Source organism: Aplidium turbinatum, chromosome 2 (genome assembly GCF_918807975.1).
Source record: "Aplidium turbinatum chromosome 2, kaAplTurb1.1, whole genome shotgun sequence".
Lineage (NCBI taxonomy): Eukaryota > Metazoa > Chordata > Ascidiacea > Aplousobranchia > Polyclinidae > Aplidium > Aplidium turbinatum.
This window is the reverse complement of record NC_137473.1, coordinates 14,751,210-14,766,948: the sequence shown is the minus strand read 5'-3', so window position 1 is coordinate 14,766,948 and position 15,739 is coordinate 14,751,210. Positions and strand designations below refer to the sequence as shown.

The 15,739-nt window shown below is 39.5% G+C and overlaps 1 protein-coding gene across 2 annotated transcripts in view; it reads left to right on the top strand.

Annotated features, from left to right (window-relative positions):
* Positions 1-806: 806 nt before the first annotated feature.
* LOC145764727 (active breakpoint cluster region-related protein-like) overlaps positions 807-15,739 on the top strand; it is a 33,004-nt gene continuing 18,071 nt past the window's right edge. For both annotated transcript variants that reach the window (XM_082576386.1, XM_082576385.1), the window contains exons 1-12: positions 807-1,057; positions 1,662-2,051; positions 2,526-2,690; positions 3,105-3,194; positions 3,651-3,806; positions 10,870-11,031; positions 11,369-11,555; positions 12,691-12,787; positions 13,217-13,337; positions 14,392-14,535; positions 15,017-15,202; positions 15,621-15,728. In XM_082576386.1, the coding sequence (XP_082432512.1) occupies positions 875-1,057; positions 1,662-2,051; positions 2,526-2,690; positions 3,105-3,194; positions 3,651-3,806; positions 10,870-11,031; positions 11,369-11,555; positions 12,691-12,787; positions 13,217-13,337; positions 14,392-14,535; positions 15,017-15,202; positions 15,621-15,728 (1,989 nt within the window). In that variant the 5' untranslated portion in view covers positions 807-874. The remainder of the gene's footprint in view (positions 1,058-1,661; positions 2,052-2,525; positions 2,691-3,104; positions 3,195-3,650; positions 3,807-10,869; positions 11,032-11,368; positions 11,556-12,690; positions 12,788-13,216; positions 13,338-14,391; positions 14,536-15,016; positions 15,203-15,620; positions 15,729-15,739) is intronic.

The following is a 15,739-nucleotide window of genomic DNA, read 5'->3' as shown; positions in this document are numbered from 1 at the left end:
GAGTCCAAGTAGGCTACGAGATAAAATTCGGGCAAGTGAGTGTGCTAATCCTTGTGTTTCAACTGTTTTGTGGAGGCTCAGTCGTGTGCTCTGTCACAATGACAAACTTTCTTGAGCCCATCAAGTTGGTCCCACGGCGTATGCCACTTTTCTGTCTTGCTACGCACAATCAGGTTGAGCTGTTGATTACATCTCATACCGCATACGCATGCCAATACGGCGCATATGTATTGTAGGTGGCCTGTCAAAATACTTATCGAGTCTTAAATTTGCTTACTGGCCTGTCAACAAACTTTCCGCTTTTATGACGTCACATGGGCAAGTTGACAGATCTACCTGAACGCACAAACAAGGCTCAGGACTGTTGAGAAAGGTGCCATTGAATGCTTGACTGCGCGGTGTCAGAGGAAGCGAGATTTTATGAACGTGTGCATGTTAGTTAGTTGATGTATTTTTAATTTTTGAATAATAGCAGTTGACTATGGAGAAAGAAGCAACAGGCAACTGTTTTAACCTACTGGGTCTTGCAAAGTGCTTTATGTTATGCCCAGACAGCAAAATTCGTTGTTTTTACATTGATTTAATCAATGTTGACGATCACTTCCCAGCTTTCGAAGGCTTTTTTACATCGTTTCAATGCCTGCCTACGTTAAACAATGTAAAAAGGGCCACTTTGCCAGTTGAGTTAGTCTTGTGTTGATAATGAAGACGAACGCCATACTGGACTACATTAATTTGTGCTACATTGTTGTTTCAGTGAACTGCGTTTGCTCAAATATGTGAAATGAATTATTTGTAACAGCAAAGCTCAGGAGATAACCCACTGTGTTGACTGTGAATTCATACCGAAAGACCGGTGCTAAATTTTGACGGTATGGATTCGCAACAAGAAATGTTCATTGAACAATGGAAAGAAAAGTTTCCTGGCATTGACACTCCCGACTTGAACTTCAACGGAGTAGAGGACATCAAGAAAAGTTTGACTTCTTGCAAAAGTTTGATTAAAAGTTTAGAGGACAAGCTAAGCCAAGAAAAATTTCGTCTCGTGTTTCTGCAAGTAAGTGTTGAAACTCATCCTACTGTTTAGTTACTACTACTTCTCACACTGCCAAGGTGCAAGCAACGGCCAAGGTGCAAGCAACGGCCATGGTGCAAGTGATTCAATTTCGATTCTTCATTACATTATGCAGTTTTGATCCATTCCTGTTACTTTTATGTTTTTAAATGTTTCAGTTGCACCTGTTATGGATAAAGGTTTGAGAGCATTCATTAAACACTACCACTAGTGCTAACCCAGCTAGAATTTTTTTTTCGCAATCAGTACAAAAAAGGATGATTTGCTGACTGGGAAATACTAATTTGCAAACATCGAAGCCTACAACATTGAAAAGACATCTGAAACAGCAACTGCTGCATCACAAAGCATGTTTAGTCTACTTTAGTTTTGGAAGGAATGTTAATTCCTAATTGTTGCACTAAAAACTTTGCTTTTTAGGTATTGGTTAGTCTTTATTCTATTTTTATATTACGCAAGCAGAATTTTAATTTAACCACTGTTTATAAATTTGTGTTGCTAAGCTTATAAAACCTAGCTCCACGATAGCTATGTTAAAAATTCAAAGTTTGTAGTCTGAACAATATTGAATAATTCTCTTTTTTAGACTTACTTGGCTGCCAAGAAGAAAAGTTACACAAGCGAGCGGTGGGGTTTCAATAAAATTGATACCTCGTCATTTGACTCAGACACGGGCCCATCCAGTCCAACTCTTGACAACCAAGCGAATGTGGGCAAGCATTTGGAGAACGGTTTAGAGAAAAACAAAGAAGACGAGATTCAAGCAGGCAACAAAGCAGTAAGCCGTACAAACAGCTCAGTACGCTTGAGGCAGAGTGTTGATGGTGATGTTAAAGGTGGACATCGTATGTCAAAGGTACTTGAAAATGTCAAGTTATTTGAAAGGAAAGTAGATTTGCCTTCAAATTCATCTGCGGACAATTCATCTAATTTTCACCCCAAGTCGAGCGTTAGAAAGCGGTCTTCTTATCTTGAGGTACGGTGTTTTTTGGACGTTGTGATCAATGTGTCTATACTGTGTTGAAGTCGAAATTAAGGAACTTTTGTATTGAAAAGTTTGACCAATGCTTTTCTGGTCATTCGTACATCGAACTTATTGTTACGATTTTTAACATTATAAGCTGCACTCATTGAGATTTTTATCTTCAATTTCTAAAAGGTAGTTGTCCGGTTATTCGAAATCCGATCGAACACTGAAACTAACCGCTCTCTACGTTTCCAATTCCAACTATGGTATCTTGCTACTAAGCTCTTATCATCATCTCGGTTTGGTCTCCACTAGTGGAGGTTGCCGATGTTTTCCCTGCAGCGATTGTGTTTACTTCTACTCTCCATCTCGTTATGTCCATTGCATCTTCTTTTTTCAGTTTAACTTCTTCGACTCAGGCCTTATTATGCTACTTAACAGATTATAAGTTATAACCTTGTAACAAACACTCTTAACCGCCAGGTTTGGGAATGTAAAACTGGTGCGGAAAAAGAACAAAAAACTATCGACGAAGAAGCTGAAACGTCACCAAACGATGACGCAAACTCAGGCGGCAAACCCCAACCAGCCCAAAGAGGTCCTCGCAAGGATTACGTTGAAATGTGGACCTGTAACAGCGGGGATCAAGTTAGTTTTGATGCATTACTTCCATTAATATTAACTCTGCTGTAGTTTTGAGCTATAAAACAACGTATAATTGGATTTATTTTATTTAATACAACAAATTTTATTAATAGCGTTTTTTGTGACATGAAACGCATCATTTAGGAGCGTCTGACACAGTAGCATTGTATTATACAGTTAGCGTTCACCATAGGAGATTGAGTTACATAGTTATGTGCCAGCACGGGTGCCAAGCACTTTAATATATTGTTACTAATATATCAATGTATAGTTTTACCCGACACATAACGTGTGTTTTGTTGCGATAAAATTCTTCGACCCAATTTTGTGAAACGTAAGACGGGATTATACTCTGTTTCTGGATTCGCTTTCGCTTACATTTTCTCGCTAGTTGCTATTTTCTGTGTCTTTTTATAGATCAGTGTCGGGGTTGTGTACGATGACCAGAACGACACTTTTAACGAGCATGTCGTAGACGAGTATGGCAATGACATGGAAAATGTTGAGGTAATGCTGCTATTGCAACACATCACCTCTCTTCATTGAAATATAAATTTGTGTCGTAGAATGAACTTAATAAAAATACGTGTTCTTTTTCTGCAATTTCTGCATTTTTTGGGAACGACGTAATCTCGATTGCCTCTTTGAAATGAAACAGGCTATGCTATAGGTTTAGGCTGGTGGAGGCTCTAGTGATTTGATGTATTCTTGCTTTATCCACGTTAGCATACTTCTTGTTCCATCAATATTCACTATTTCACGTCAGTCTGGTGCCTATCGTAAGCTCTAGTTTAGGCCTTCCGAGTCTTGACAACACAGCAAATGAGTGCTTAACAAAGTCAAAGCAGTTGTTCCATAGGAACTTTGACTTTGATAAACTACGTTTTAAAAGCCCTTGTTTCTGAGGATTGTGTTTAACTTATCACATACAAAAACATGTCATTCATTTTTATTCCACCACAGGATTATGATGTTGAAGACATTGACATGAAAGATGGTTTTGGAAAGCAACACTACACCATCGCAGGCTCCAATGTCAAACTACGACCGGGTTCAAGGTTTCGGAATGACCCCCCCACCACTCGTGGAACCTGGCCTGCAGCCGGACCCCAATATCAAGTAAGTGAAGAAATTGATTTGTTGAACAACACATTGTGATGGGCTGCTCAGCTTCTTACCAAGTGCCGTAGTTTTCATGCTCACATGCGTATCTCCAATCTCCACTCAGTTGCAGCGTAAAGAAAGTGTCGGCTGATATACAATAGCATTGAACTAGAGTTTCTCCCGTAAAAAGCAAGTACCGGTATGCTATTCTCCTGAGTGACCGAGTTTTCTCGCTACCGTACACACTTCACCAATAATAACAAAATCAAGCCACAGTGGTGTGTGTGACTGGAAAAGTTTACGTGTTTTTTGATACCCTTTGTCCAAACTAGTTCCTAATGAAAGACAAGTCGAACCTTCATACACGACTTGTATGGTGTTTTGTTTTGTAGCATGCAGAAGCATATATAAGGAATTTTAAAGAAAGGTCGCATTGAAAGCTACTGTGTTTCCTTTTGCACTAGCCACAGCATTGATTTATGTCAGACTTGTCCCAGGCAGCAAAAATCTGTCATTTTTACATAGATTCAACGTCTACAGAATGTAGACGAATGTAGAATGAATCAGTGTAAAAATGATGGATTTTGTTGTCTGGGGTGTTTTACACGTATTGTTGACGACGGTTTTTGAGGTTTTTAAATTTTTAGGTAATTTATAAACAGATGTATTATTGCACAATGCACCAACGCCAAGCAAGCCAAAGCAACAAATTGGGGTTAACCACATGCACACAGCATAAGAAATTCACTTTTACCAACAATCGAACGTTTTCGGTATTTCTTGGGTCTTTATTAGCTTGAGCACTTTGCTTTGTCTCTCTTACCTTTTATTCAAAAACCAGCTTCTCTCCCGAAGTTTTCCACTATTGGTTACTTTGGTTCATTCTTCATTATCTGGCAGCGTTGAAGAAAAGTAGTAGATAAAATTTTGATCAATATCATTTTGCTGTCATCAAGGTATCGCTTCCCGTGTCGAAATTTATGAACCCGATCTGCGTGAAAAAGCATAAATCAAGTTTCCTTGTCTATCTATTGTCTGTATGTAAATCATTTCTCATGTAAGAAATCACTGACTGCTAACTGTTTGAATTGAACCTAATTGAATTGCTTTCCGGTATGCCTGATAATGGTAACCGATTTGAAAGCAACCAACCATGCCTGTATATTGCCACTTAAGACTTGTCGTGACTTCCACATAGAAATCCACCCTCTAAAAGCCATTTATTGCATCTCCCGACGTTGAAACGATGCAAAACAGTGACAATTGCTGGCTGAAAAATTTATTTCGATATTTTATGAAGTATGCAGCTAAGTGTTTATTTTAAAATTTGTAAAAATGAGATTGCAAACTTTGTTGTAGACAATGTAGAGTGGTATAAAAGTGTGAGATTACTGCCAGTCTTGTATGCACTATGAAGCCGATTCGAAAGTCAGTTCTGTTAGTTTTGATTGACAGATTTGTCACAAAAAACACTTCGATGCTTTTGGCAAGGGCTAGCGTTGAGGATTAAGTCAAAAAAGAAATTAGCTGAATTCGAGGGCCAAGTCAGACAGTTTAATGTAACATAGATGACGTAATCCCACTGCCATCAAAATACAGTTTAAATCGTTTTAATCCTTCAAATTCGAAGCAGATATGAATAATGTATGCAATGGTGAAACAGTCACCGAAATTGTCCATCTCAAATTGAAAGCTGAATTTCCACAATCCACGCAGGACGGTGCGCAGCTGTTTTTATTGCACTGAGATGCGACAAAATGTCCTGAAAAATTTAAGCAAAATCAATCCAGCTTACAAACTCCGTCTTTTTTACATTGAAATAGCATCTGCAGAAGCTTTTGTGTGAAGAATGGTTTTTATCAGCTGAAAAATAATTCTCAAAATTGATTGATACGCATCCGGCTGTTGTTTTGCTCAAATTGCCTTTGCTTATTTTTTCATTCGATCAGTAGCCTACGCTTGAGGATTGGAGTCACAGTTGTGCGTAGAAAAAACGTCAATATACATTAGATGTAGAAAAACGATTGTTTCGATGACGCGTCACCACTGGCTTACGTTTCCGTTTGGTTGATTAAATTTATATTTTTATCGTTTCCCCGCACACCTTGCCGGCAAATCAGTTCTTTTTTTAAATTGATTCAACTTTTGAAGACGTTAAACGAATGTAAATGAACGATTGGTTTGCCGGCTGGAAATTTTGTGGTAGTACTAATCCAATCCTTCTACGATCCTACCTTGATAATGCCTACAGTACACAAGGAAACAAGGTTGTACAGTGTTCACTGATGGTGTATTTGCTTTTTAAACGCTTAAGCTCAATGTGAAAAGTTAGCTGTTCATTAAGATAATTATCTTTTTTAGCAATAGTTGCAGGAAGTGGGTGCATGGAAGATGTGCAAAGATGAAGAGAGTGACATGCAGATCCGAAGATGGTTTTGAATGTGAAAGATGCAAGAAGATTGAAGAAGGAATGTTTGGTCCTGTTGAAAAGTTGAATGACGAAGTAGTGACTGCAAGAGTAAGGTTTGGTTGGGTGAAATTCAGAGAGTGTCGAGAGTTAATTCGTACCCCTTTTTTAAGCAAACCTGACAAATAACAGAATTTGAAGTTATGTGGTAGAAGATTTCCGTTGAAAATGAGAGGAAGAATTTATACTAATTGTGTGAGATCTGCAATGCTGTACGGAAGTGAGACATGGTGCTTACGGGAGAACGAATGGGCGATTTTAAGAAGAACTGAGAGAGCGATGGTGAGAGCAATGTGTGGTGTGAAGCTGATGGACAAAAGGAATACCGAAGAACTTATGAACTTGCTTGGGTTGAATGAGAATGTTGATAATTGGCGAAAGCGAATGGAGTGAGGTGGTATGGGCATGTTTTGACGGAATGGCCCGATTCGGTGAGTCCGATTCGGTGAGTTCCCTATTCGGTGAGAGCCTTTTTCGGTGAGAGCCCTATTCGGTGAGTTTTTTTTTTAAATTATTGCGCGCCGTAGCCTAATTATCATTGCCGTTATAGGGGTTAGGGGTTTTTGGGTTTTTTTGGGGGTTTGGGGTTTTTTGGAGGGTTTGGGTTTTTGGGGGTTGGGGGGTTTGGGTTTTTGGGGGTTTTTGGGTTTTTTGGGAGTTTTGGTTTTTTTTGGGGGTTTGGGGTTTTGGTTTTTGGGTTTGAGGTTAGGGGGTTTTGGGGTTAGGGGTTTTAATTAGGCTACGGTACCTGATAATTTTCAAAAAAAAATTCAAAAAAATCACCGAATAGGGCTCTCACCGAAAAAGGCTCTCACCGAAAAAGGCTCTCACCGAATCGGGCTCACCGAATCGGACTCACCGAATAGTAGCAGACCCATGTTTTGAGAAGGGATGAAGATGATGTTGAGCCTGGCGGACAGAGTATCAAGTTAAGAATTGAGAAGAAGGCTTGGCATCCACCAAGTAGAAGAGGTTGTGCGGTGGAGCAGACTCCATTGGTACGGCCACGTGCAGCGAATGGAAGAGGACTCCTGGCCTAAGAAGGTTCAGTCGCTAGAAGTAGAAGGACGTAATCCACGTGGACGACCGTCGACCAAAGAAGAGGTGGTGCGATAACGTGCGGAGCGACCTCCGAAAGGGGAACCTTGTAGCGGTCAACATTCAAAATAAAAGTACGTGGAAAGCCGCCATCAAACCGGATCGAGATTTGCTGACGTTCAACCGTCGTAATACCGGTGTAACGGTCCAGGAGTGACCGCAGTCCAAGAGTTACTAGGGTTGCCAAATATAATTGATTTTTTTTATAAAAATTATTGAAATTCTTACTGCTCATAAAGTTACATGACAATTTTAAGCATTGATTAATTTTAAATGAAAAGGTGTGGATTAGTTTGAGAGCAACTACTCGATTAAAATTAGTTGTAAAATCTTTGTCTTTGCATTGCTTTCTGAAGCGCCGGGCAGCTTTGTTTATTTGTATTCGGACGTCATTTCTAGACTGCCACGCTGCAGCAGCAGCATGGTAAATTTTGGACCGCAATAACTTCTGGACCGTTACACCGGTAATAAAAGAAGTAAATCGTGCGCTAACCAACTCAGTTCAGTCGCAAATGCACATGCTTCAACGACCTTCAGCAGCAAGTCAGAATAAATATCTCTCGCGCTCGGATAGCTAGTCAATCACCACATTGGTTGTTTTTTTGCTAAGTCAACCCCTTTATATGTTGCTGATTCCACACCGTGTTGAAATGATAACCACCTTTTTCGAAACCAAAACATTGAACAATTTCATTAAAATGTAACTTCAAACGAGTCTTTAGAGTGAGAAGCAATTAAGTGTCTTTGAGCCTATTCTTTGTGAAATGGATGACCGCAAAATTTCTGCGTTGGCAAATTTACAGTTCCCTTCAGATAGGCTGAACTTTAATGGCGGTGTCACAAGTGGTGCAAAGTTGAATTTACGAACAAACAACCTGGTCTAATTGCTGAAAGAATATCTTTATGATGTAAAAAGCACCTTCTAATGTTAACTAAAAAACTGTAAAAATTTCTAAACTGCAGAAATACTTTTGTGGCTTGGTGCAGATGTTGTTTCAACATCGCATGTACGACCGTTTTCATCTAGATTCTAAATAACGTACGTACGCACCGCAAAAGATAAATATAAATGACGTAAATGACATAAATCAAAGCAACAATGTATAGAAAATTAAAAAAGCTCGCGTTTGAAGACAGTGTATTAACCCAGCCAGCAAATCGGTTATTTTTTTTACGTTGATTCAACGTTTGCGAACGTTAAATCAATGAAAACTGATTTTTGTCTGTATTCAAAACGTTATGAGTATCAAAAATCTAGTTTATATACACACATGCTGATAGCGTAGCATTGGTAGCTGTGTCGTATTTCAGTCAACAAGGCGTCAAAATGCAGACAATAGCTGTGAGAATTGTCAAGTGCTGACTAAAAGGTTTCCTTCCGAACTGAGGCTAGGAGTTTGTTTCGTAGGTAGCGTAGCTTTATTCAAGTTTCACTGTCACTGCCAGCCTCACAGCTGCAGAAATTCAACAAGGCGGTGTAGCTAGTTTGTTTTCAAAAGTTGTGCTATGCAGTTGGTGTTTTCAGTTGCATTTTCAGTTTTTGCGACTTTTTCATCTGTTTTTGTCTTGGTCTACGTTTTTACAACGCCATAAAAATGGTATAGAAAGCTTGGCAGACAATGTTAATGTAGAGCGAATGAAATGTAGGCCAGCAAATCATTTTTTAGGGTCTGCTACTATTCGGTAAGTCCGATCCGGTGAGTTCCTAACTTCTACCCCCTAACCCAAAAACGGCAATGATAATTAGGCTACGGCACCCGATAATTTAAAAAAAAAATTGAAAAAATCACCGAATAGAGATCGGACTCACCAAATCGGACTCACCAAATCGGACTCACTGAACGGGCCATTCCGCATTTTTACATTGATTCAACGTATACAGTGAAGGACTTAGATGCTGACTCAGTTCATTGTGAAGGCTATGTGATTAACATTTCAGAAGGACTTTACAATACACAGTGACGTAGGATTATAACCAAGAATATAGCAGTGTTGCAGCGAGGCTGTAATTCTGTGTTAAAACGATATCTTTAAAATACAAGTTTCGTCATGCTGCCTGTGAAACGCATCCTGCCTGTTCCACTGATGCTTGTCAATGGAGTTGGACTTGCCATTACAAGAATAACTGTTAGTACGATAAAGGTTTTGTTATTATTATGTATGATTTTACTGTCTTCAAGATCTTCGTAAGATGGTTATAAACGAGTTAGAAAAATTGAAAAAATACGTTCAATCAATTTGATGATATTATACAATGTTGCAAAAAATTATATACGTGTTTTTTTAAATTTAGTAGATAGCCTAAGTTATTTGTTTAATCCTGTCAAAGATCTTAATGTATTTTAACAGGAATTGAGATCATGGATGTTTAAGATCCATTTTTTAAAACTATTTTTCTGATGCTGTTTACTTGTAATGGTTTACTCTTTACTGTATGTGCTGGACTGCTGGCATAATGCTGTATCCAGTGTCTCAGACAGCAAAATCCATAATTTTTACATTGATTCAACGTCTGAAGTGGAAACAGTGTAAAAATTACGGACTTTGTTGTTTGGTTGGTTGTTCAACATCTAAATGCGTTTGGAAAGCGTTACTTTCCCAGTTTTTCTGGTTTAAAAAGTGATTGATGCTTTTGCGTTGATGAAAAGTTTCAGTATATATAATGAACGTTCATCATATTTGCGATTTCTTATTATGCATTGCAATCAGTCTTCCAGTTTTTACATTGATTTGGCGTCGAGTAACATTATAAAATCAATGAAAAATCGATGGGTTTTATTAGCATGGCTGATGCGATCAGCGTTTAATGAGTTGAAACTGATATGTGACGAGCTTTCATTATAGCCTGAGCTCTCAAATGAAATTTGATCACGACTTTGCACTTTTTAATATGTCACCACACTTTCATTCCTCATCTTTTCTCCCATCCGCATCTGCGTACGTTGCTGACTGGGTGGGTACTTTTCAGGGCGTCAAGCATCTATGTGGTTCACATTGTAAAATGCTTAATCAAGTAAGCGCTTTCACCGACGAAAGAGTGTGAAATTTGTTGGATGTGTAGCGGGGTTCTGAATTGTGTCAATTTTCATTCATACGTGGAATGACGCTTTTAAAAGGGTATTTCCCTGGGTCTTGCAGTTTTGATGTTGTGGTCCTGCGGGTGCTTGCATTCTGCAAATTTCAAACCAGAAACAGTGCGGTGAATCCGACATTGCATATCAACACTGTGTTTTCGACCATATCTTTTCGTTTAGTGTCATCTACAGAGCTTCCAAAGTTTATCTTTGCGCATTTAAACTATCAACCGAAACGAAATATTGCATCTTTTTCCATTAAGCTTTTACTGTTGTACTCTGGATTGATTTATCATTTTGTCGTCCATTGGAAAATGTGTTGTGCTTGACTCTACCGAGAGGCTGCCTCAGAAGAGCCAATCTTTATCCTCTTCATCCACCATGCAGACTTTCATGATCTTTTCGATGGCCGCATCGTTTTAAAATATCTATTTCACAGGACGACAAGCTGATTGGAGATGGCGAAAGGAACATGGACCAAGTCGATGGATCAAGCATTGACCTCAGTGACTTTGACAACGACGATATGTCTGACTCACAAGAAAGTGGAAGCAGCAGAGACGACAGTGCGCACTCCACACCAGAGCAACCCAATCAAGAAGTTAGTTGGCGTCCATAAAGCTTGTTGTGTAGCATACACTGAGTAACATTTTTGTGTTTCCCCCCTTTTTTTGATAGATTAACGCGAAATGAAGGTGACAATTGTTTCAATGTCGAAGAAACAATACACTGAAATAATTCCGCTCACTATTTTAAAATTTCACCTCAACGTAAGTTTGAGTTATTCAAATGATCTAGCCTACTTAAGTTGCCTTTTTTTCCGTGACAGTATTTTCACATTTTTTAAACAAAGGTAATGCATAGCCTTCTAAGCTATTGCTTGAAAAAGATATAATTGCTTTTGCGCAAGAGAAATTCGACAATGGTCTTTTCTTCAGGATACTAGTCTCAACGTCACAGATGCGTCACCGTTACACCGGCTCTGCAGGGCTCAGACCACGAATGAAAGAATGAGTGTTGCCCACTCCGCTTTTTCGGAATGGTCTGATGACGAGAGACCAACTTCGGACCGCACTTCCATGCTGTCCGTGCGATCCATTGATCTGCACACGTCAGACGAAGAAGGTATGTTGACTTTACTTCATTGCTTACTAATGTTAGTCGGCTGCATAGCCGAGTGGTGAGAACCCTGGTACTGCGCTCGTATGGGCGCTGGTTCGACACCGCCCAAAAGCATACGGCTGTGTCTTTTGTGCACACTTAATTGGCTTCCTTTCCTCTTTCACTTCTTGGATAAGATCTCCAAATGTTGCGCCATTAACCCAAAACAAACCAAAGTAATGGTGGATTGGTTATTGTAGCCTACAGTAGACGTGAAGTCCACGCAAAGTGTTAACCTCAATGCTAATGTTGTAGTGCTATCACTGCATTGCAGCAGAGCTAAAGCTGCTGATCGCAATGTGTCATCCCCTGCTTTCTCACTAGAACCTTTCAGTCGTTTCAACAGCGTGCCACGAGCCCACGACATGGTGATTTTTTAAATGCGACACTTTGGCGTGGCGCCGTGACGGATACATTAAGTGACTTGCCTACTAGTTTTGGTTTTGGGATTGAAAAACATCACTTATTACTGGTTAAACTCATTCTTCTGTTACGTCTTATAGAGCTAAATTTATGTGCCCCCAAGATGTTTTATGGAGTGATTGAGATTGAACTCCGCATGCCCAGCCAGAAAAACTTTCCATTTTTACATTGTTTCAGCGTCTAGACACGTTGAAACGATGCAAAAACGGAAACTTTTGGTGACTTAGTGTTCAATCACGCAATCACTTCCTTCTTCATCCCACCAAGTTCAGGTTCAGTTGTCACCGCAGAATGTTTTAAGTTTAACTTTTAAAGAAATACACGCCTGTAGAAAGGCTAAATATCGCTTTAATAGCTTGCGGTTTTCCTCTTTTCTGAATTGCTGTTATTTTTGGGCGTATGTGACGTTGAACGGCTGAACTTGACGTCCCTCCCTAAGTACCTTATCAGGTAGCTAAACGTAAATTTCGCTGACATATCTGCTTAAAGCAGTAAGGACTTTTGAACCTTTTGCATGTTTTGTCTTTGTGAACATCCGTAGATGGAACATCGGTTGGTCCTTTTCCTGTTGCCCTTTCCTAGCATAATTTGTCATTTTTAGAACGTCTGCAGACGTTGAATCAATGTAAAAACGACGGATTTTGCTGTCTGGGTTATTCATGAAGCTTGTTGACAGGTCATTTAAGCGAAGACGAAAACACGCAGCCCATCTCCACTGTAGCCGCTGCCAATTCAAAGTCGGAGGGTTCTACTCCAATTTTTGTGTTTTCCAGGTCAGTTAGAATGAATTTGTGCATGAAAATATGTTTAACCCAAAGCACAGTTTTCTTGTAAGGTAATTTCCATATCAATTATATAACGTACCTTACTGTTCTCTTTATTTCACTGTATTATCTTCGTATTCAACACCTGAAAACATTGAATCAATGTCAAAAAAAACTGATTCTGGCTGAGAAAACTGCTTTTGTACAAAATTTTATGAATACTGATCAGAAGGATGATTGGTTTCTGCAGTCTCAAACGTCCACCTAACAACCCAAACAGCTAATCAGTCGTTTGCTGTCGCCTGTCGGAATGTAAAAATGACAGATTTGCTCTCTGGAAAAAGCCGTGTTTTGACATTGATTTAATCTCGGAAGACGTTGAATTAATGTAAAGAAACGATTGGTTTGCTGTCTGAGATAAACCGATTTGCTTCTCAGACCGAAAACGATTGACACCGATTTACCTTCATCCGATGACGGGTCGACTGCGGACAACAGGAAATCAATCATATCGATCATAGACGGAAGTGCACCAGAAATATATTCCAGCTCTCCAAAGGTAAAATTCAATTGCCGTTTTATAGCATTGGACTTTTTGCTTTTTTTAAAGATTGTAGTTTTGCCAAACGTTTAAGGTGTGCTGACAATGCACCATACCGTTTGCTGTTCTCAACGCTTCACTGGTCTAGGAAACAGAAATATCGCCATTCTGCATACACAATAAGCTTTTGTGCAATCGATTGGCTTGTGCATTGTTCTTTTGAATGTATACGTTTGAGTCAATTCTAAGTTTCAAACAACATTAACACCTGACATGTGAGACATCCATCATACACCGAGTTGTCTGTGGGGTTGAATAGTTGTTTTAGCATTTTCCGAAAGCAAGTCTTTGGCCTTGTTCTTTTGGAGGTTCTGTTGTTTTCTTCTAGTGATTTGCGTAAATACTCTCGAAGTCTACCTTTCGAATAATTTAACGTTTGCCAACTGTGATTCTACGCAAAGTGCGCTTTGCCAGCCAAGGCATTCCTTAACCATCATTAGCTTGAAGCACCAAACTTGAACTTAAGTTTGTTTTTCACGTCTTTTGCCTTCATTTTTGTGAAGGGATGTGGTAGATGTGGTAATGTGAAAGAACACACGCCCACTTCGAAAACGGTTGGGCATATCTTTATTTCAAGTCAATTTTTTTTCTCCTTTTTATTTGGTGCTTAGTTCCGTACCCGACTACAATTTGCGTTTTACAAGCAAAATTTGAAAAACTTGGCAGTATGCGTGCATCCAAAATGTTTTCTGAAGAAAAAGTAAACTTTTCTTAGATGTAATAAACCAGACAGCAACTCAACCGGTTGATTTGCTGTCTGGGACGGTATCTTCAAGCAAATCCATTTCCTTTTGTCGTTAATGTTGCTTCAACAAGAGTTTGTCACACTTTCTACCCCACAATGTTCACATGTGCTTGCACAATGCACATACATGTGAAGAAATATTTGCCGAGAAATACTGCCCCCGATTTTCAAGGCTAAAGACTTGTACCATTTCTCATTACGTAATCACAGCGGCACAGAATGTCTGTTTCGACAACTCGTCTATTAAAAACTCTTTTGGATTGACAGGGCGAGGCAGTGTCGGACATGGTTGACTATCATAAAGTGCGAAGTATCGCCGAGGCCGAGAAGCTGCGGATGAGACGTTGGGTCTTGACTTCTTTACTTGATAACGAAGAGGCCTACCTGGAATATCTGAACACATTGATATTGGTAAGTGATGCTTTTTCACTTTGTTTTAGTCATGTAGCTTGATCTAAATTACGTTATTTCGTGCCTGGTTAGGCTGTAGGGAGACGCCAGCCTCTGTTCTGTAATGCTTTGACCACACAACTGCTTCAACCTCACTGCACTTCAGTGTGGGGCAGGCGTTCTGGTGAGAATGTGAGACAGAACGGGCGTTCTTGTTCTGTATTGCTCCTTTGATCACAGCTCGAAGAAGGAAAAATTTTGATGCCAAAATACTAATTAATAAACGCCTCTCGGCTTCGTTTTTATTCAAGTATTCAGTCCGACAAGTTTTTTTGACTTAGTAACCTTCTTTTGTTCAGAGGCACGTCTTTAAACGTTGAATCAACGTAAAAAGGACGGATTTTGCTTTCTGGCTGGATACCAAATATACCGTTATTTATTTTATTATCTGAAAACAAACTTGTAAAACCTTGAGAACAAACATTCACTTTGTACTCTTCAGTACATGAAGCCACTGAAAGCTACCATTGGCACTTCGCAACCAGTGATGTCCGCGCAAGATTTTGACACATTATTCTACCGCGTCCCGGAGCTGCACACTCTCCATGGAAACTTTTATGCTGAGTTGAAGCCGCGATTGGACGTTTGGAGTGCCGACACGACTGTCGGAGATCTGTTCAAGAAATTAGTGAGCAAATTAGCTTATGTTTTTCTTTGGTAACTTCGTGATTGTAACAGCTAAGCAGTGTATTAAAACGTTCGGTCACTCTGTTCTGTAAACGTTTAGTGAGATGTTTTCTGGTTCGGTTCTCGTCCATGACACCCGTGATGGTGCTTTTTTTGCTAGACACTTGAAATCGTGCTCATCTAAACACAATATACTAAGGTTTATTTGCTAAATGATAAATGCTTGTGTTTCTTTTTAAGCGTTTCTTTTGGCGTCTTATCAAAACACCGACTCGCTTTTCATTCGGTCACGTTCGCATCTAGGATAACGAGTTCTCGTTACGTTGGTTCGACGTCTGAAGACGTTGAATCAACGTAAAAAATCTGATTTTGTTCACTTGAGTCACACTTCAAATCAGCTTTATTTTTCACACTTTCAGCTGAGCAAGTTGAACCTGTACGGTGACTACTTGAACAACTACAAGCGAGCCCAGCACACTGTGGAGAAGTGCGCGAAAGAGAACCAACACTTCGCCAAGATCATTGAGGTATGTTACCA